At 43.1% G+C, this 21,492-nt stretch overlaps 1 protein-coding gene across 2 annotated transcripts in view; it reads left to right on the top strand.

Moving 5' to 3' along the window:
* The window catches only part of stk40 (serine/threonine kinase 40), a 99,915-nt gene that overhangs the window by 54,282 nt on the left and 24,141 nt on the right, over positions 1-21,492 (top strand). For both annotated transcript variants that reach the window (XM_068011142.1, XM_068011143.1), the window contains exon 7: positions 10,174-10,289. In XM_068011142.1, coding sequence (XP_067867243.1) covers positions 10,174-10,289 — 116 coding nt within the window. The remainder of the gene's footprint in view (positions 1-10,173; positions 10,290-21,492) is intronic.

The following is a 21,492-nucleotide window of genomic DNA, read 5'->3' as shown; positions in this document are numbered from 1 at the left end:
GGCCCCATGGTCAGTTTGCTCATCCTCCCTGCAGTCCCGGCTCTTATCTACACAAGTTGCAAGAACATGGAACCTGTTGGACAATTGCAAGGGCTGAGGTTCCTCCAGTGTTGCCTTCTGGATCCCCATACCTGCCACTTTTGCAGTCACCGTCCTGTCCCTGACCATTTAAAAAAATTCATTCATGGGATGTGGGCGTTGTTGGCCAGGCCAGCATTTATTGCCCGTCCCTAATTGCTCTTGAGAAGGTGGTGGTGAGCTGCCTTCTTGAACCGCTGCAGTCCATGTGGGGTAGGAAGGGAGTTCCAGGATTTTTACCCAGCGACTGTGAAGGAACAGTGATCGACAGGGTTGGGTTTGCTCTTGTCATTTCCAGTGCCTAGGTCGATGCCGTGTGGTCCGTCCTGTTTCATTCCTTTTTATTGACTTCGTAGCGGTTAGATACAACTGAGTGGCTTGCTAGGCCATTTCAGAGGGCATGTAAGAGTCAACCACATTACTGTGGGTCTGGAGTCACATGTAGGCCAGACCAGGTAAGGACAGCAGATTTCCTTCCCTAAAGGACATTAGTGAACCAGATGGGTTTTTACAACAATCGACAATGGTTTCATGGCCATCATTAGATTAGCTTTTAATTCCAGACTTATTAATTAAATTCAAATTCCACCTTCTGCTGTGGTGGGATTCGGACCCATGTCCCCAGAGAAATACCCTGTGTCAGACCAAATCAGAAGTACTTAGACTAAGGGGTATGACCGTCTCCTGGAACAAAGTGTCCAGGTAACTTTCCTGTCCCTGATGCATCCCAGTGTCCGGAGCTTGGATTACAACTCATTAACTCTGAGCTGAAGTTCCCTGGTCTGGAGACATTAAGTTGAAATTGCCTCAATTCATCTCCGTTTGGACTTGGAAAGAGACTTTGGGATGGATTCAAGTGCATGTTCCAGAAGTAAAAATGTCCTATTCTCCATGATGATTTGTCTAGTGCCCCCAGTAATGTGCTTTAATTCTGTGCATTTCTATTGTCCTGCCACAGTTTTGCCAGAAACATGTTTGTGCTGTGGTTCATTGGGTGGGCCCACGAGCTAGAAGCTTCCTGTTTGAGTTTTTGTGTTGTTGTGATATCTCAAATGCATTTCACACGCCGAATTGTCTTTTGATATACAGTGACTTTTCTGTAGACAAGCAATGCCTTCAGGCTGAGCTCTTTACTGGGAGCTCTTTGACTTTCTCTCCCTCTGCCTCGTACATCTTTGATTCCACTGCCATTTTCTGGATTTTCCCCAAGTACCACTCTTCCTGGTGAAAACACTGGGAGGAGAGATTTTTCTCCAGTGTTCAAGGGTGTGTCCTGAAGAGGCAATAATACAGTCGGTATATCTTGAGATGTACATGCAATGGATCTCTTCACTGCATCGAGGTGTAGGATGTGAGCAGAAGGAGAGAAAATAGTTGGGGCAGTGGAAGTGGTGAGAACTGCACAGAAATATCTGTGCAACTTCATAGATTCCAACTTATATTCAACTCTTGCAGTTTAAACACAATTTAAAAACAAGTTTGAAATATATGGACTGCAGCGGTTCAAGAAGGCAGATCACCACTACCTTCTGCAGGGCAATTAGGGATGGGCAATAAATGCTGGCCTAGCCTGCGATGCCCACATCCCATGAATGAATTAAAAAAAATTTGTACAAGGATGGTACTTCAAAGAAAATAGACACAGCGTGGTTTGTGACCTCATTTGCAATTCATCTTCAGAAATCATTATTAAGGTATACACTCTGGTGCAGTTCATTGATGTTACTATAAAAATCTAAACAAATGCTGTCATGAGCTACATTTAACTGGCTCTATTAAGAACCCGCCAAGTATCCTTCCATGTTTATAACTCAACGAATCTGACTGTGGGAAAGCTTTGTTCAGTTTTCTTTTCCCCCCTCCCGGTCCCTCCTCAAGCCACAGACTCCTGTTCAAGGATGTAAAAGGAAAAAAAAAATTGCATTTATGTGGCGCCTTTCACGACCATAGAACATCCTCAAAGCAGTTTACAGCCAATGAAGCACTTTGAATTGTGGTCACTGTTGTAATGTAAGAAACCTGGCAGCTAGTTTGTGCACAGTAAGCTCCCACAAACAGCAATGTGATAGAACAGTGAGCTGTTTTGTGATATTGTTTGAGGGATAAATATTGTCCAGGGCACTGGGGATAACTCCCCTAGTTTTCTTTGAAATTGTGCTGTGGGATCTTTACGTCCACCTGAGAAGGCAGACGGAGAGCAGTTTTAACATCTGATCCAAAAGATGTCACCTTTGTCAATGCAGCAATCCTTCGGTACTGCTCTGGAGTGTCAGCTTTGATTTTTGTGCTCAGTCCCTGGAGTGGAACCTGAACCCACAACCTTGTAGTTCTACATTTATCAGCAGCCATGCAGTACCTCACCCATGTGCCCATTCTACATTTGTGAGCCAGATGGTGAGTATTTGCAGGAGTCTTAAGTGTAGGAGTTCTTGTAGCCAAGCTGGCTCCTGTCATGAACACCTGTACTTTTAAGTGGGAGCAGTTATATTATTGGACAGAGGTATGGACTAATAATCTGGAGAACACAAGTTTAAATCCCACCATGGCAGTTTGAGTCATGGACTTGCAAGCAGGGGAGGAGCCCTCTGTGTGTGCATGTGTTACACTGTTGCCTTGATCTGGGGACACGGGCTAATTCTGGCAGCCTTACTGCCTAATCAAAGCATGCTACATCAGCATTGACCAGAAATCAAACCAGGTGTATGGCTCAGCTTAAAAATACACTTACTCGCACACCGCAGCAACTTTTTCTTTCTAAACCTAAACATAAATGCGTGTTGACTGGAAAATGTGACCAAGGTTATTTGGAGTGATGTCACTGCAATTGCAGTTCCCTTTTTTATCCTGTCTGAACCTCTCCCCTTTTCCCCACTCCAAATTGAATTCACTGAGCTGTTGATCTATAGTTAGAATTTCTCGTTTTAGAAGTCTAGTGGCTGTCATTTATTTTAGTGTGCCTATAAAAATCATGAGTCTGGGCAGAGTAGATTGGGAAAAACTGTTCTCATTGGCTGAAGGATCCAGGACCAGAGGACACTGATTTAAGGTGATTGGTAAAAAAACATTTTTACGCAGCGAGTGGTTAGGATCTGGAATGCCCTGCCTGAGAATGTGGTGGAGGCAGATTCAATTGAGGCATTCACAAGAGAATTGGATAATTACCTGAAGAGAGAAAATTTGCAGGGCTACCGGGCAGAGGAGTGAGACCAGATAAGTTGCAGTTGCAGAGAGCTGGCACAGACATGATGGGCCAAATGGCCTCCTGTGTTGTAACCATTCTATGATTCTATATGTAACATATCTTTTTGGATATGGGCTAACTGAGCCTTTAATGAATTACATGAGGTACATGTTGGAATTCACAGAATCACAGAATTGTTGCAGCACAGAAGGAGACCATTCAGCCCGTCATGTCCACTGGCTCTCCAAAAGTAATTTACCTAGTGCCACTCCCCTGCCGTCTCAAATTTCTATGCTGTGCATTTGTAACCGTGGCTGCACACACAGCCCACTGTTTTTTGAGTTAGATTTGATGTGTGGTTATCTTGCATGCCTCAAGTGTTGTGTGATATTTGCCATGAATTAGTGTGGCTCTGAATTGTGACTTAAACTGTTCATGTAGGCTCACTCCTCTACATGCACCCCTCCCCAAAAAGAGAATCATTTGTGGAAAGGCCCATGTGTCCAGATATTTTAAGGATACAGCAGTCTACTGAATTTTGGCCCCTTAATCTTGTACAGCTCCCTCTGACTTTGATACATTGTCAGAGGTGACCCTATAGTGTAAATGGCCTGGTGCCAATGAAGCCTACTTTAGGAGGTCATTTCACCTGGCGCCTTTGAGGCCAATTGCAGTCAGTTGCAAAAGTCAATGACTGTCTACTGGAATTTGCATTTGGTCTCCCACTTTGACTGCCCTCAGCCAACCCATAGAGAACAGCAGTGCATTTTTTTGCAAGGAGGATATAAATAGGTGGGGGGATTTGTTTTCCCTTGAGTACTGCTCGTTATAGCTTTCCTCTTGTTTGCAGTGATCCACCCTTGCAATGTTTTGATATTGTAATCTAATAAATATTCCATGAAATCTCTTGCATATGTGTTTATCATTTCCCTAATCTGTAGCAGTCATGTTTGGAAATACAAATTTAGCTTCAGGCCATTGGTCTATAACTTGGTGCTAGTTGTTATTGTGGTGGGACATTGCTGAAAGGTGAGTCATATATTTGTTTAATTGCAGCCATCTGTGGTTTCAGTTGCTTAGTGATGTGTACCTGTTCCAGGCTTTAATAGAAATACTACTGTAGAATTCTTTTAAGTCTTTTGTTCCAAGAAAAATGTCTTAATGATATGGTCTTCTGGGCATTGTACTAGACTGGTACTTGTTTCTGCTCCATTGTTGGTGCTAAGATGCACCTGGTTTGAATTTCCCTCCTGCTTAAACCTGTTGGTGTAAACGTTATGGAAATTTATTCTTCAACCATGAGCCTCCACCATAGTTACTTTATGGACAGTTTTAAAGCTGCTGTTTTGACCATTGTGGTCATTGGGATTACTTGGCATATTGGTAATACTCTGTAAGGGGGGATTCTTCAGTCAGTATGCTTCATATTCTCCACTGGCGCACTTCACCCGAAATGCTCCAATCACTCTCACTAGTGCTTAAACAATTTATTTAACAGTTCAAAATGTTCCATGCAGACTGAGTCTGTAGTTGCGGTGCTGGGTGTTGTACAATTCGAATGGGAACACTGCGAAAACTTCTCTCGCTTTCCATCGCATGTCAAACAAATTCTAGTGACAGTTCTTCTAGAATTGCTTCAGTTAAATAGAGAGACCAGAGGAGCTTGGAGATTGTTCTTTATAGCATAGAAGGTTAAGGGTTGATTTCAGACAAGTGTTCAAAATTATGAATAAGAAATTTTGATAGAATGGATCACAGGTGGGTTGGAATCTAGAGGTTTAAAGTAATTGACAAAATAACCAAAGGGAGTGGGTTATGAACTGGAATGCACTGCCTGAAAGACTGATGGAAGCAGATTCAATTTAAGAGAATTGGATAAATCTTGAAGGGGAAAAAATGTTCAAGAGCTGGCGTAAATTGGGGCAGCTTTCAAAGAGCCTCCTGTGCTCTGACTCATGAGATTTTTATCCTAATTACCTTGTACCAATGCAAGTGAGTTATTCAGTGGTCCATCTTTCCCTATTCTGGGAAGGATCCTGCTTCAGAGTTGTAAAAATTAACTGGGTATAAATTTTAATTTAGATGCAAAGAGGTTATCACCTCTGCATTCTTCAAAATGTTCACAGCATTTGGTGTCTAAATGAAGCATCTGTAAATGTCCATCCTTGAATACTAATTTGACACGTGAATTTTTTTTCTAAAAAATCTGACTTTATCAGGCTTGGTAATTGACATTCCCCAGTAGGTCTCTTTGTGACTAGGAGACCATGGAAACTGTGTGCGCGTTGCAGTTCACGAATGTGTGCTTTTTGTAATGTGCTGGAAATAATCAATTTCTGAAAGGGAAAACTGGCTTAATGCTTTAGAAGCAGACCATTTGTCAAGAATCGTCTCATGGAGTTCATGTGTGAAATGTTGAACCTTTTTCACCTGATAGTGATCTGTATTAATAGTCTTGTTTTTATTTGATTTCCAGCATTTACAGTTTTCATTTTATTGATACTTGTCATGGCGGCTTCTTACTGAAACTGGTTATGTAAGTGTATATTAAGACTTCCTTTACAGGCTCTCTTGCCTTCAGCTGAGAAGGCAAGTGAGAAAGATTAGAGGGCCGAGAGAGGTTTGTGCTCTCATTCTCCCTGGTAAGAGTACATGCATGTAGGGCAACATGAATATCCTCAAATCTTTCAGGCTATTTCTTACAGACTTGTGATAACTGAACTCTTCATGATTGCTGCAAGGAAGCATACTCCTGCAGCTAAAATCAAATTGACAACTGTATGCGTCGGAGATTGTTGCAGACAGTTCAAATAGGGGTTAGCTGTTCTTTTCTAAGCCTTGGATGTATTTACTGATCTTGGTTTGATCGGGTGGCTCAGGCAAATACCTATATGTAGTTAATCTAGTGACTGTGCTTAGACATGAGGAATTGCATTTGAGAAGCTAGGAGTTGGAATGTTCAATTTCAGAAAGGCCTCTTTTCCTGAAGCACTGATCCGTGTTAGGGCACAGTTGTATGGGTGTTGCCTGCACTGTCATGGTAAAATGCCAGACTTCTCACTAACACAGCAGTGGTTTCCCCTCATCTTCAAAATTGCTCAAATTGCATTCCACGTTGCTACAATCCTAGAAAACGTTCATTGTCACCTGGCTCTGTGGTCATCTCTTCAGTCGTTTTAGCCTGGTTTTCCTTCTGCTCACAGCATTGGAACAGCCCTATGACTGATAGCATATTAATCTTCTTGTGCTCCTCAACCAGTATTGGAGTTTGCCACTCTGCTTGCTTCCATTACTTCTCCTTCGTGATGTGGCATGGTTTCACTCTGTTTGCCCCATGTCATCTATACATCAGCTGCACTGGTTCCATTTTCTGCCCCCACACACTGTCATTATTCTGGCTTTTCTGCAGTTTTCCCATCCTTCATTAACATGCTGCCCCTTGGTGCCAGCTTGTTCGATAGCTTGATGTGGACATCAGAAAATCTGCATTGTGACTTCTTCCCTGCTGGCTCAGGCTGTGTTCAGTACAATCTTTTTGATTTCAAGCTGAGCTTCAAATTCCATATTCCATCCATCACCAAGGCCACCTGTTCCACCTTAATATCAGCATCCTCCATTTGTACCACACTGCTGTTAGAATTTTTTTTTATCCATCCACATCTTTGCCATCTCTATACTTGACTTCTGTGATCCATCCTGGCCTCCTCCTGTGGTCCCCAGCATCACAGATGCCTGTCTTCAACCAATCCGATTCACTCCATGTTATATCAAGGACAGCTGAAGGCACAGGATACTGCGAAGACTATGGGCCCTGACAACATTCTGGCCATAGTACTGAAGATTGTGCTCCAGAACAAGTCCCGCCCCTAGCCAAGCCGTTCTAGTACAGCTACAGCACTGCCATCTACCCGGCAATGTGGAAAATTGCCCAGGTATGTCCTGTACACAAAAAGCAGGACAGATCCAACTCTGCCAATTACCACCCTATCAGTCTACACTCGATCATCAACAAAGTGATGGAAGGGGTAATGCCAGTGCTATCAAACGGCACTTGCTCAGCAATAACCTGCTTACTGATGCTCAGTTTGGGTTCTGTCAGTGCCGCTCAGCTCCTGACCTCATTACAGCTGGTCCAAACATGCACAAAAGAGCTGAACTCCAGAGCTGAGGTGAGAGTGACTGCCCTTAACATCAAGGCAGCATTTGACAGAGTATGGCATCAAGGAGCCCTAGCACAACTGGAGTCAATGAGAATCAAGGGGAAAATTTTCCACTGGTTGGAGTCATACCTAGCTGAAATGAACATGGTTGTGGTTGTTGGAGGTCAAACATCTCAGCCCCAGGACATTGCTACAAGTGCCTCAGGATCGTGTCCTCGGCCCAACCACCTTCAGCTACTTCATCAATGACCACCTCTCCATTATAAGGTCAGAAGTGGGGATGTTTGCTGAAGATTGCACAATGCTCAGTACCATTTTCAACTCCTCAGATACTGACGCAGTCCATATCCATATGCACCAAGACATGGACAACATCCAGGCAAGTGCCAGGCAATGACCATATCAAACAAGAGAGAATTTAACCATCTCCGCTTGACATTCAATGGCATTATGATTGCTGAATTTTCCACTATCAACATTTTGAGGTGTTGCCATTGACCAGAAACTGAACTGGACCAGCCACATAAATGCTGTGGCTACAAGAGCAGGTCAGAGGCTGGGAATTCAGCGGCGAGTAACTCACCTCCTGACTCCCCAAAGCCTGTCCACCATCTACAAGGCACAAGTCAGGAGTGTGATGGAATACTCTCCACTTGCCTAGATGAGTGCAGCTCCAACAACACTCAAGAAGCTTGACACCATCCAGTTCAAAGCAGCCCACTTGATTGGCACCCCATCCACCATCGTCAACATTCACTCCCTCCACCATCGATGCACAGTGGCAGCATTATGTACCATCTACAAGATGCACTGCAGCAACTCACCAAGTCTCCTTCGACAGCACCTTCCAAACCTATAACCTCTACCACCTAGAAGGACAAGTGCAGCAGATGCATGGGAACACCACCACCTGCAAGATCCCCTTCAAGCCGCACGCCATCCTGACTTGGAACTATATCACCATTCCTTCACCGACGTTGGGTCAAAATCCTGGAACTTCCTTCCTAACAGCACTGTGGATGTACCTACACCCCAAGGACTGCAGCAGTTCAAGAAGGCAGCTCACCACCACCTTCTCGAGGGCCATTAGGGATGGGCAACGAATGCTGGCTGAGCCAACGACACCCACGTCCCCCAAACGAATAAAAAGAAAACTTGCTGGTCTCTTGAGCTTCATCCATTCCAGACAAAGTCTTAACTAATCCAAACTCAACCCTTTATATCCCAGCCCCATCCTGTACTCAGGTTTGCTCACTCATCTTTTTCCTCACTGGTTTCCTGTTGCCAACAAGCTAATGTCAAGTTAATCCTGCTATTTTTGGAATTTCTCCTTGACCTTGCTTCCCTCTCCCCCACTGTGACTTTCGATATTGGCCGCCTTCCTCATCTTGCCTCCACTGTCCTCCAATCTGACGTCAGTGGCCGAAACGTCAATCGTGCCTTTGAACTATGAAATTTTCTTCCTAAACCTTGCCACCTTGCTCACCTCTCCATTTTTTAAAAGTCTCCTTGAAACAACAACTTGCTTTTATAAAGTGCCTTTTAATGTAGCAAAATGTCCCAAGGTGCTTCACAGGAACATTGAGACAAAATTTGACACTGAGCTACATATGGAGATGTTGGGACAGGTGACCAAATGTTTGTTCAAAGAGGTAGGTTTTAACGTGCATCTTAAAGGAAGGCAGAGAGATAGAGGTTTAGGGTCAGAATTTCATAGCTTAAGGCCTAGGCAGCTGAAGGCACAGCCATTAATGGTGGAGTGAAGAAAAGTGGGGATGTGCAAGAAGCTAGAATTAGGTGTGCAGCTATCTGAGGGTTGTAGGGTTAGAGTAGGTTGCAGAGGTAGAAGGGGTGAGACCATGGAAGGATTTGAAAATAATGAGTTTTAAAATTGGGCTTTGCTGGACCCGGAGCCAATGTAGACAAGCTAAATGAGCGTAAGTTTGATACGCAGTAAGATTCCTATTCAATAAATAGGTAATTTTGAGCGAACTTCATCTTTAGATGGCTCCTTGTCAGGTATTCTGAGAATACAAGGATAGGTGGTCTTCCATGGCCCTGTTGATCTGGAGGATCCTTGTAGCGTCCATTGGACCTATGATTGCCATCACAGTCCTGTTGTCAGTGCTGAACTGTAGCCTTGATGGTGGTTTGCTGTTGGCTGCTTTTCGGGATAGTTGAGTCAGAGCATTTGTACAACGTATTCCACCATTAAATTGTGTTAGGGGTTGTGGATTGTATGCAACAAGATCAATTAATTGACAAGGCATACTGGTAATTTTAGAACATTATTAAAAATCTCTTTGCAGGATTACAGTATTTACACAGTTGTGCCTTTGGCCACCCTGTATTCTGGGAGGGTGGCGGTTATGATAGAATGTATTGTTTATCTAGGAGATGGACCAATTCTACACCTTCCCTGACTTCCAGCTCCTTCCTCCTGTGGTCCACCACAAAGGTAATTTAGTACAGTGCATCATATAATTCACACATTGCTGCTTAGATATTCTGGGATATGAGCTCTACTTTCATTTGTGAAGCTGGTTGTAGATTTGTATAATGACCTCAGTTGCAGAAATAAAAATTTAGTCAGATGCTCATAGGTTAATTTGACAGCCTATTCAAAGACACTAACTTTTAAAGTGAGCTTCTCTGGTGGATGAATGCATTTTCTGCTGCTCTTTCTCTTCACCTTTAGCGCTTTAAAAAATAAGTAAATTGTGTGCACACTCACTCGTTTTCTCTTGCCCACAGGACCCACAGAATCACCATCACTAACTTCTGCCTTGGAAAGCATCTAGTTAGTGAGGATGATTTACTGAAAGATCAGCGGGGGAGCCCTGCCTACATTAGCCCTGATGTGCTGAGTGGTGAGTTCCCAGTTCTGTCTGATGACTAAAAACTGTTGGCAGGGGAGTGGGCGGGTTGCAGTGTTTAAGGCTGTCCGTGTTCCTGCATCAGTGTTCACTGAGTGTAGAGCCATGAGACAGGAAAGCCTTCTCTAGTCTCTACACCCACTGTTTTTTCCTGTTGTCCAATTCTTTCAGCTTTCAGTGAGGTTTCTGTACCGTAACCATATTTATCATGTAGCTGCTGTAACAGATGGTATAGCAACCATGGGGAATATGAACAACAAATATTCTATTTAAGTTGGAGCGATCCTCATTGCTGTTTGTACTGTAGCTCGGATATGAATGTTCAAATATTAATTTTATTGACATGCATATATCAGATAACTTAAATTTTTCTAATGTCCTCATCTTGTCTCCCTGAACATCTTGGTTGGAAGAATCATAGTATAATACAACACAAAGGGAGGCCATTTGGCCCATTGTGCCTGTGCCTGCTCTCTGGTAGTGCATTGCAGTTAGTCCCAGTACCTTCATTTTTCCCTTCAATATTGATGTAATTTCCTTTTGAAAGTAACTGTTGAATCTGCTTCCACAACCCTTTCTGGCAATACATTCCAGATCATAACTTGCTGCATTCAAAAAAAAACATTTTCCTCATCAGAGCTCTGGTTCTTTTGCAAATTGCCTTTTTTTTGTGTCTTCTGGTTACTGACACTTTTGCCACTGGAAAAGGTTTATCTTTACTGTATTAAACAATGCATGATTTTAAATATCTCTATCAAATCTCCTCTTAACCTTAATACAAAAGGCAAATACTCAGCAGATTTGACAGCATCTGTGGAGAGAGAAACAGAGTTGGCATTTCAGGTCAGTGACCTTTAGTCAGACTGGAAAATGTTCAAGATGTAACAGGTTTTAAGCAAGCACAGAGGCAGGAAACAGAGGGATGAAGAAGAGGAGGAAAACAAAAGAAAAGTTCTGTGTTGAAGTGGAAGGCAAGGATGATTTAATTGACAAAAGGGGTGATGGAACAAGTCAAGAAACAAAAGATGGGTTTAGAGGAGCTGTAAATGGCAACAACAGATACATTACCAGCACCTGCTGTCCAACAAAAATGAACTGGTTATGATTTTAAATTGCTGAATGCAATGTTGAGTTTGGAAGGCTGTTAAGGCCCTCAGTGGAAGATGAAATGCTGTTGCTCAAGCTTCCACTGAAATTTGTAGCAGCAGTATAAGAGGCTAAGGGCTGAGTGGGGTGGAGATTTAGATTGGCAAGTTACCGGAAGCTCAGGGTCATGCGTTTTAGTTTAGTTTAGAGATACAGCGCTGAAACAGGCCCTTCGGCCCACCGAGTCTGTGCCGACCATCAACCACCCATTTATACTAATCCTACACTAATTCCATATTCCTACCACATCCCCACCTGTCCCTATATTTCCCTACCACCTACCTATACTAGGGGCAATTTATAATGGCCAATTAACCTATCAACCTGCAAGTCTTTGGCATGTGGGAGGAAACCGGAGCACCCGGAGGAAACCCACGCAGACACAGGGAGAACTTGCAAACTCCACACAGGCAGTACCCAGAATTGAACCTGGGTCGCTGGAGCTGTGAGGCTGCGGTGCTAACCACTGCGCCACTGTGCCGCTCCTTGTGGACTAAATGGATGTGTTCAGCAAAGCGATCACCCAGTCTGCATTTGGTCTCTACAATGTAGAGGAGACCGCGTTGTGAGTAGTAAATGCAGTATACTAAATTGAAAAACATAAGCAATATTTGCGGTTTCACCTGGAAGGAGTGTCTGGGGCCCTGGATGATGGGAAAGGGGGAGCTGAAAGGGAAGGTAAGATGTATTTGGCGCTGACATCTGGAGATGGTGGAGGATGAATCTTGAATGTGGAGGCTGGTGCATTGAAAGTGAGGGCAAGGGGAACACGATTGTGATACAGGGAGGGAGGGGAAGGGTGAGACCAGAAGTAGGGGAAATGGGATGGACGTGGACGAGGTCCACATCAATCATGCTGGAGAGGAATCGATTAAGGAAAAAGGAATACACATCAGAAGTACTTGTGTGGCAGGTGACATCATCAGAACAGATGTGACAGAGATAGAGAAACTTAAAAAATAGAATAGAACCGTTACAGGAAATGGGGTGGGAGGAAGTGCAGTTAAGGTAGCTGTGGGTGTCAATGGGCTTAGAGTAGATATCCAGAAGTGGAGATGTACCCATTATGGGCCTATACCCATTGGAGTTTAGAAGCATGAAAGGTGATCTTATAGAAACATAAAATCCTGAGGGATCTTGACTGGGTGGATGCTCAGAGGGTGTTTCCCCTTGTGGGGGAGTCTAGTTTCAAAATTAGGGGTCTCCCATTTAAGACTGAGGTGAGGAGAAATTTTTCCTCTCAGGGTCATTAAACTGTGGAATTCTCTTTCCCAGAGAACAGTAGAGGCTGGGTCATTGAATATATTCAGGTCTCTGTTAGATTTTTGACTGACAAAGGGAGTCAAGGGCTATGGGGGGCAGACAGCACAGTGGAGCTGAGGCCACAATAAGATCAGCCATAATCTTATCGAATGGCAGAACAGGCCCGAGGGACTGAATGGCGTACTCCTAATTCTTGTGTTCTTGTGTGTGATAGAAAAGTGAGGTGGAGAAGAGTTGGACCATGTGAAGGCGAGGGAAGGGTAGAGATTTGAACCAAGTTAACTGCCTCTGTTCCAAGGAGAATAACCCCAAGCTATCCAGTCTCTACAGTACTGAAGCCCCTCACCCCTGTAAATCTCTTCTGTACCCTGTCTGAGGCCTTGACATCTTTCCTAAAGTGTGGTGCCCAGAGTTGAACAGAATACTTCAGCTGAGGCCTAACCATTGTTTTATAAAGTTTAGCATAAGTTCCTTACTTCTGTACTTTGTGCTTGTACTTACAAAACCAAGGATTGAATGCACTTTTTAAAATGGCCTTCTCAACTTGTCCTGCAGCCTTCTAAGATTTGTCATCCCCCCCCCACCCCCCTCCCTGCCTCTGTTCTTACACCCGTTTAAAATTGTGCCATTTAGTTTATATTGCCCCTCATTCTTCCTACAAAATCGATCACTTCACACTTTGCTTAAAGTTTCATTTGCCATGTGTCTGTCCATTTCACCTAGTCTGGCCAGGACATCCCTAAGTCTGTTCCTATCCTCACTGTTTGCAACATTTCCAAATTTCAGCAAACTTTAAAATTATGCCCTATAAGCTCAAGTCCATGTCATTAATATATATCAAAAAGAACAGTGATCTTAATACTGACTCCTGGGGAACACTACTGTATACTTCCCTCCTTTTCACCACTATTCTCAACCTTCTGTCCTTTAGTCAATTTTGTATCCACACTGCTACTATTCCTTTAATTCTCTGAGCTTAAATTTTACTAACAAGTCAATTATGTGGAACTTTATCAAACACCTCTTTGAAAGTCCATATACACATCAACTGCATCAACCCTCTTGGTTACTTTATCAAATAATTCAAGAAAGTCGGCCAAACGTGATTTGCCTTTAACAAATCCATGCTCACTTTCATTTATCACTTAGTTTTGAATATTGAATGGGATAGTAAATGAAGTCTCCCAATTTCACTACTCTTACAGTTCTGGCATCTTTCTGTACTTTGCCTGCAAAATTGCTCCTCTATCTCCTTTCCACCATTAGGTGAGCTGCAGTATACACCCAGTATAGTAATGCTTCTGCATTAAGAACATGAGAAATAGGAGCGCAAGTATATCATACGACCTCTCGCGCCTGCTCTGCAATTCTATACGATCATGGCTAATCTTCTGCCTGAACTCTATTTTCCTGCCCGCACCTCATATCCCCTGATTCCCTGAGTGACCAAAAATCTGTCTGTCTCAGCTTTAAATATGTTCAACGATGGGGCATGCTCAACATTCTGGGGTAGAAAATTCCAAAGATTCACAGCCCTTTGAGTAAAGAAATTTCTCCTCATCTTAGTCCTAAATGATCAGTCCCTTATCTTGAGACTGTGTCCCCATGTTTTCGATTCCCCAGCCAGGGGAAACAGCGCCTCAGTGTCACATAGGAACATAGGACTGATCTGGTTGTGGTCTCAACTCCACTTCCCTGTCTGCCCCCATACCCCTTGACTCCCTTGTCTATCAAAAATCTGGCTAACTCAGCCTTGAATAAATTCGATGACCCAGCCTCCACTGTCTTCTGAGGAAGAGAATGCCACAGACTAATGAGCCTTTGAGAAAAACATTTCTTCTCATGTCCATCTTAAAAGGGAAACCTATTATTCTTAAACTGTGTCCCCTAGTTCTATTCTCCCCCATAAGAGGAAACATCTTCCCGGCATCCCATCTTAAGTCCCCTAAAATCTCCAATGTCAAGCCCTTCAGAATCTTGTATGTTTCAATAAGATCACCTCTCATTCTTCTAAACTCCAGAGAGTATAGGCCCAGTTTACTCAGCCTGTCGTCATAAGACCAACCTCTTTGCGTCTTTATTTATTTTTAAATTTATTTAGAGATACAGCACTGAAACAGGCCCTTTGGCCCACCGAGTCTGTGCCGACCAACAACCACCCATTTATACTAATCCTACATTAATCCCATATTCCCTACCACATCCCCACAATTCTCCTACCACCTACCTATACTAGGGGCAATTTACAATGGCCAATTTACCTATCAACCTGCAAGCCTTTGGCTGTGGGAGGAAGCCAGAGCACCCGGCAGAAACCCACGCGGTCACAGGGAGAACTTGCAAACTCCGCACAGGCAGTACCCAGAACTGAAACTGGGTTGCTGGAGCTGTGAGGCTGCGGTGCTAACCACTGTGCCGCCCTGTTCCTCCTCTTGCTGTGTTTCTTGGGTGCCCATCCCATGCCAAATTTGTTTAAGCACTCCACCACAGCACTTGCAAACCACTCAATGAAGACGTTGGTCCCAGCTCTATTGAGGTGCTACCTGTCCATCTTGTTTGTTGCTGGATTGTTATACTGTGGGCACCAACAGCCCTCCGATATCTTGACCAGGTGGAAATACTTGAGGTGAGTCCTGCGAAAGTGACAATATGCTATTCAACATGGAGGATATCACAGTCGAGTTTGGTTGTGTCCTTGTCTGACTCTCACACCTATGCACTTTCCAACATAGGGTCACTGGATAATGATCAGGAGTATGAGCTAGGCTGCTGCTCTTCCAGAAATGCTGAAGCCAGTTGTAGCACCTCAGCTCGTGATTAGCTATTGAGCACAAACTGGAAATCAAACCTGGATTTTCTAGTCTCTATGGCTTTGTGCTCTGTTGTTAAAATTGTTCTCGGGATGTGAGATAATGCTGACAGGGTTGTATTTATTTTCCATTCCTAGTTGCCCTGAAATGTTGGTGAAATGCCTTGAGGCGATTGTTTTTGCAGTTGGTACATTGCTAGGTGCTCAAATCGACCGTTCAGTGTAGGGCTGGAGTTGCACATATGACAGAGTAGGTTACAGTGGCAAGTTTCCTTCCCTCGAGTATATTGGCGGATGACAACTTGGCAGCTTGCATGCTTTTGGCTGACTCAACTTCAGCTTACCATGGTGAGAATTGAATGTGCAACCTTTAGCTTGCTGGTTCAATATATTAGGCCTTCCATTGTCCAGAATGTGATGCATATTTCTAAACTCCAATGTGATGTGTTGTGCAGTTACAGCCTCTCTAACGCCTCCTGTCTCTTTCTGCTTACTCTGTTACTATTCTGAATTTTGCAATTTTACAACCAACAGTAACGTTAGTTGGAGACCAGTTACATGAATTCCTGGGAAGTGAAAGCAAATTCTGTGGCGCACTTAATCAGAATAGACAGTCTACCAAAAGCTTTACAATTGCATGATTATTGATAAATGGTTTTTTTGCAGTGTGTTTTGGCTGGTCAAATCAAATAGTTGTCCTGCATTACTAATATTTACAATTTTCTCAGTTTTTGTATCCCTCCTTTTTAAAACATTTGTTCCTTTTCTCCCTACCACCTCAAAAAAGCACTTGCCTTCTATTCAGTGTGTTGATATGGCATAGGCAGGGCAATCCCTGTGAGAATTGTTAGAGGAAACTCCTGTAGTTGAAGTGTTTTAATTGTGACAGGTATATTTTCTGGCACCTTTTGTTTGTTCCTTTCATTTCTGTTTGCCCCAACACTCCATTTTTCATCCTGTCCTGAATCCATTTGCTGAAGATCTCTTACTGATCATACCTCTGTCTCCTAAGGGGCAATATCTTGTGGAGGCCTTAATAGTGAGTGTCGACAAGCAGTTTAATTGGGAAAACATCACAGCCAACACTGATATCCACACACTTGCCATCAGGGCTTTTGGGAGCAGGAGACGTGCCTGATTTTTGTTGCCCCCCTCTCGCCCTGATACTAAGGCGACTTATGATGGATGGTCTTGGCATATTGAGCACAGATCAGTGATTGAAACTGGGACCTCCTGCTCTCTCTGGCTTAATATTGCATCAGTTAACTTGCCAGCTAAGCAATGGGAGAATGTTAGTGTTTGGGTGGGTGTGTTTCTATGTGGTTATGTAGTCATTCATGTGTTAAATTGGTAGTTTTGGGGCTTGTGGATGTGTTACTGTGGTCGTTCAGGATTATAAAAGTGTGGAGAATAGTGGTGTACCAAGTAGATCTGCCACAGTCAAAGGAAAGAGCCAATAATCAGTTTAATTACACTTGTGACCTTGCAAAGCAAGTCAAGCAGCAGTAACCTTAAAAAGAAAGTTAAATTCAAAACGAACCACCCAATGCTGTGTATAGTAACACAAAGTGATTGGTGTTTAGAGCATAGTGATTTGATATCTCAGAATATGACAGTTGGAAATGGGTGATTCCTGCCAGTTATCTGGTTGCTCAGACTTTGTGACTGCAAAGTGATGGCATATATTTGTAAATTTAAAAAAATTGCAGTAGTTTAAAAAGCTGGAACTGTTTCTTGGTCAGAAGTGTTGTCATCAGTTGATCTTCATTGCATTGGTTGGGGAAGAAGTGGTGGAGGGTAAAATGTGGTGAAATCTAGGATAATAACTGGCTATGCTCATGGCAGTACTGCATTGCAAGGGGTCAGATGCAGTTTTTGTTTAAATTGAGATCAAGGTCCGGTCCGAGCAAAATTGAATTCATTGAAGGACAAAGGGAAAACCATTCAGTGGCAGGAGTCATGGCTGTCGCAGAAGAATATATTGGTGGTTGCTAGAGGCTGCTCACTGCAGCTTGAGGTCATTCCTTGGGAAACAGTACTCAACACGATCATCTTGAGCTGTTTTGCCAAAGGTGTTCCATCTGTTATACAGTCAAGTGAAGTGGTCCATTGATTCAGTTCAAGGCTCTGATAACACAACCCATGCCACCTTCTGCAGGATATGGGCAACAGACACAATTGTAAATGGTCACTGCCTGGCACTAATCAGTCCAACAAAAAAAAGCTTCCTCACCTTGACCTTCAAATGGGCGGCGCAGTGGTTAGCACTGCAGCCTCACAGCTCCAGCGACCCGGGTTCAATTCCAGGTACTGCCTGTGTGGAGTTTGCAAGTTCTCCCTGTGTCTGCGTGGGTTTCCTCCGGGTGCTCCGGTTTTCTCCCACAAGCCAAAAGACTTGCAGGTTGGTAGGTAAATTGGCCATTATAAATTGCCCCTAGTATAGGTCGGTGGTAGGGAAATATAGGGACAGGTGGGGATGTGGTAGGAATATGGGATTAGTGTAGGATTAGTATAAATGGGTGGTTGATGGTCGGCACAGACTCGGTGGGCTGAAGGGCCTGTTTCAGTGCTGTGTCTCTAAACATCATTGAGTCCCCTAACATCAACATCTTTATGGGTTACTATTGACCAGGAAGTTAGCTGGGCCAACCATATCAACACCCTGTTTAGAGGCTAGGTACTATGTGTGGCTTTGGTTTTGACATTTGAATCTCTAGTCAAATTGCCTGACATGGAGAGGGAGAGTGGAAAAATAAAACTAAACTGCCTCATGCAACAGATGCCACTCTTGGCAATATGCTGTTTGTGTGTCTCATTTTTGAGCTCTGCTCCTTGCTCGAGTTTCTGTTCATTGGTGCAAGAACTTAACCTGTAAAGGAAAATGAGCAATATAAGCACACTGTGCATTCCTCACTGACTGTTTTTTCACCAATGGTTCATTCCTGTACTCTGATCTATTTGATTCAGTCTCCTTCACCTGTTAGGAATTAGCAGCAAAATGAACGAACATTTTTCAATCTGGACCTTAATTCGATCCTTTTATAATAGAAAATTTGAGATTTCACCAATTTCATTCAATTATTAATCTACTGAAGGTTAGGTGTAGAAAAGATCTTCATTGGTTATGAACATTTAGATCATTAAATTTGCAATAGGTTTAGTGGTATAACCTTGCAGTTGCAGTGTGCAAAGTAACAAACTCTGCTGATTAAGCAAAACCTCACACTGAGCAATGTGGAAATAGTTGGTTACCTCTGTACATTGCTTAATCATTCACATGGCACTGCACTTTACATCTTGCTTTTGGCTGGAGCTGTAAAAAGATAACTGGTTTATGAGCAAGGATTTACTAGAAAATAATCTCTGGACAAACTTCTTTTTGAAAAGGAGTTGTATGATCCTGATGTGTTTCTGATAAAGCTACTGTGTCCTTTTCTACTGTGTATATTTTGGCAAAAATTTGAGTTAGTTGTGATTGTGCAGTCACAGTAAGTGGATAGAATTTGTTTTTCCTTGTTTCTCTTTGTGAAACTGCACTAGGATGACCTGAAGACCTGGGGTGCCTGGTCTGTGCTGACTTAGTTGACTTCAGCTGGGGTGAAAGTTGAGATGCGACAATGGGTCAGAAAGGTTCCTACTCCTGATAATTGAACACTGCTGGAAAGCACACTTGTGTGGATGTTGGATGAGCAAAGGATCGAGATCTGCTGCTTCCTTGGGTAAAACAGCTAGCCTTCACTCACTAACACATGACTCCCTTGCAAAGAATGATAACTTAAGCAGGCTACTAGATGGCTATTGGCAGACAGGGGACCGTACTAGAGCATTCAGAAGAGATGTGGAAATAATTATGTAGAATTAAAAGAAACTTAAGCACACAACAGACTAACTGGTCTATGCTGGTGTTTATGCTCCACATGATGCTCCTCCTGCCCTACTTTATCTAACACTATCAGCATAGCCTATTCCTTTCTCAGTTATGTAATTAGCATTTCTTTTCTCCAAAGGGAATTTATTTTCAACTTTTATTCACCTCTGTGAAGGTGCAAAGTGCATTGAATTTTGAATTGGGGCAGAAGCAATCTACAGCTTCAGATGGGTGTGAGGGAACACTTGCTGTTCTTTCCCTCTCTTTTCCACCTCCGCCATCCCCCCCCCCCCACACACGCACACTGTAGCAGGAAGATGCAGAATCTGTGGTTGCTATCTTCGGCACAGTCAGTCTCGATTGGTGTTTTTGAGCTGACACTAATGTAAGATGCACAGTATTAATTGAGATAATGGTGTTCAATTTTGTTGGGTATTGCCCTACCTTTCACTGAAATTTTAATTACCTCCAACACATTTTGAAACTCAAAATACTGCTTATAAGGCTCTGTTTTGTTTTTCATTGACTTTACAGAAATGAGTCAGGAATTCACATGCCACATGCTCAATAAATCCTGTACAAACCACAAAACCCCCAGCTGTCCCAGAATTTACTGAATTGATTTGTAACCCAATCTAAAAATGACATTGGTACTAAATTGCAACCACTCATTCTTGCTCCAGATTTTTGAATCTCCCTGTCTAAAGCTTCTGAAAAGAGCTTGCATGTACCCTGGCCTCCCTTTGTACCTAAACTGTTTTGTTAACTACTATTGTTGCTTTTCCACTGCGCACATATTTGCTGCCCTAGACCTGAGCTGCTCCTACACCTCGTTCATCTTTCCTATGTCTTGTCCTCATTTTCTCCATCTCTTAGAGTTATAGAGTTATACAGCACAGAAACAGGCCCTTTGGCCCATCGTGTCTGTACTGGCTCTTGTGTCTAATGCTCTTAAATCTCCTCAAATAAGTGCACCCTGGCCCACAAATTCTTTTCCCTCCATTAATCCAGCACCAGATCATGGCTTCCCTCTGCTTCACTGTACTCATCACAGTGTTTTTCTAACTTAATAGTCCTGCTGACTGTTTTATTCCCCTCGTCTACCTTGTTCCCCTGAGGGAAAACTTGCATTTCCTCTTTCTGTGCCGCTTTCAACCCAGTTCTCATAAGTCTTGACTCAACTTCCCTACATACATACCTGTAAATGAGGTGGTCCATTCACTGTGGAGCACTTTGATCATGGTCCTGGCTAAAAGGTAGCTCGCAGATGGTAACTCCTGGGCTACTGTGTACAGTGCTGGTCTCCATATTATAAAAAGGCTGCAGGGGCACTGAAGAAGGTTCGGAAAAGGTTTACTGGAATGATACCGGAACTGAGGTTATATCTATTAAGTAAGACTTAACAGCCTGGGGTTCTTTGCTCTAGAAAAGTTAAGACTGAGGGGTGACCTGGCACAGGTCTTTTAAGATTATGAAAGGGTTTGATGGGGTAGACATAGAGAAGATGTCTTCACTTGCAGGGGAGCGCATAACTGGGGTCATAAACATAAGATGTTCACTAATCAGTCCAATAAGGAATTCAGGAGAAACTTTTTTTATCTGGAAAATGATTAGAATGTGGAACTTGTTATCACAAGAAGTAGTTGAGGCAACTAGCATAGATGCATTAATGGGAAGCTAGGTAAATACATAAGTGAGAAAGGAATAGAAGGATATGTTGATGGGTTTAAAGGAAGAAGGGCGGGAGGAGGCTCATGTGAAGCATAAACGCTGGAATGGATCTTTTAGGCCGAATGACCTGTTTTTGTGCTGTAAATGCTATGTCATACTTTGTAATTTTTGCTAGTTGAACCTGTGTTCCCAGGGATTAATGGGAAGAGCAGACTCTTCAGGCATGTGCAGAATGCTTCTGTTCAAAGAATGAGTAAGTGCTCACAAGCATATCACCTGCATACATAGACTAAAAGCTGAATTAGCAGTCCTTCTGTTTGAATTATGTAATGGACAAATCTATTTTGGGTGTGTATTTTGCACATTAACCTTGAGTTGTCTCAGCGAAAGAGAGGCTTTAAGATAATAGGCATGGCATGATTTCAGCAGAATCTTATAAG

This window comes from Heterodontus francisci, chromosome 31, assembly GCF_036365525.1.
Source record: "Heterodontus francisci isolate sHetFra1 chromosome 31, sHetFra1.hap1, whole genome shotgun sequence".
Lineage (NCBI taxonomy): Eukaryota > Metazoa > Chordata > Chondrichthyes > Heterodontiformes > Heterodontidae > Heterodontus > Heterodontus francisci.
Note: the sequence above shows the minus strand (reverse complement) of the source record. Positions and strands in the feature narration are given on the sequence as shown.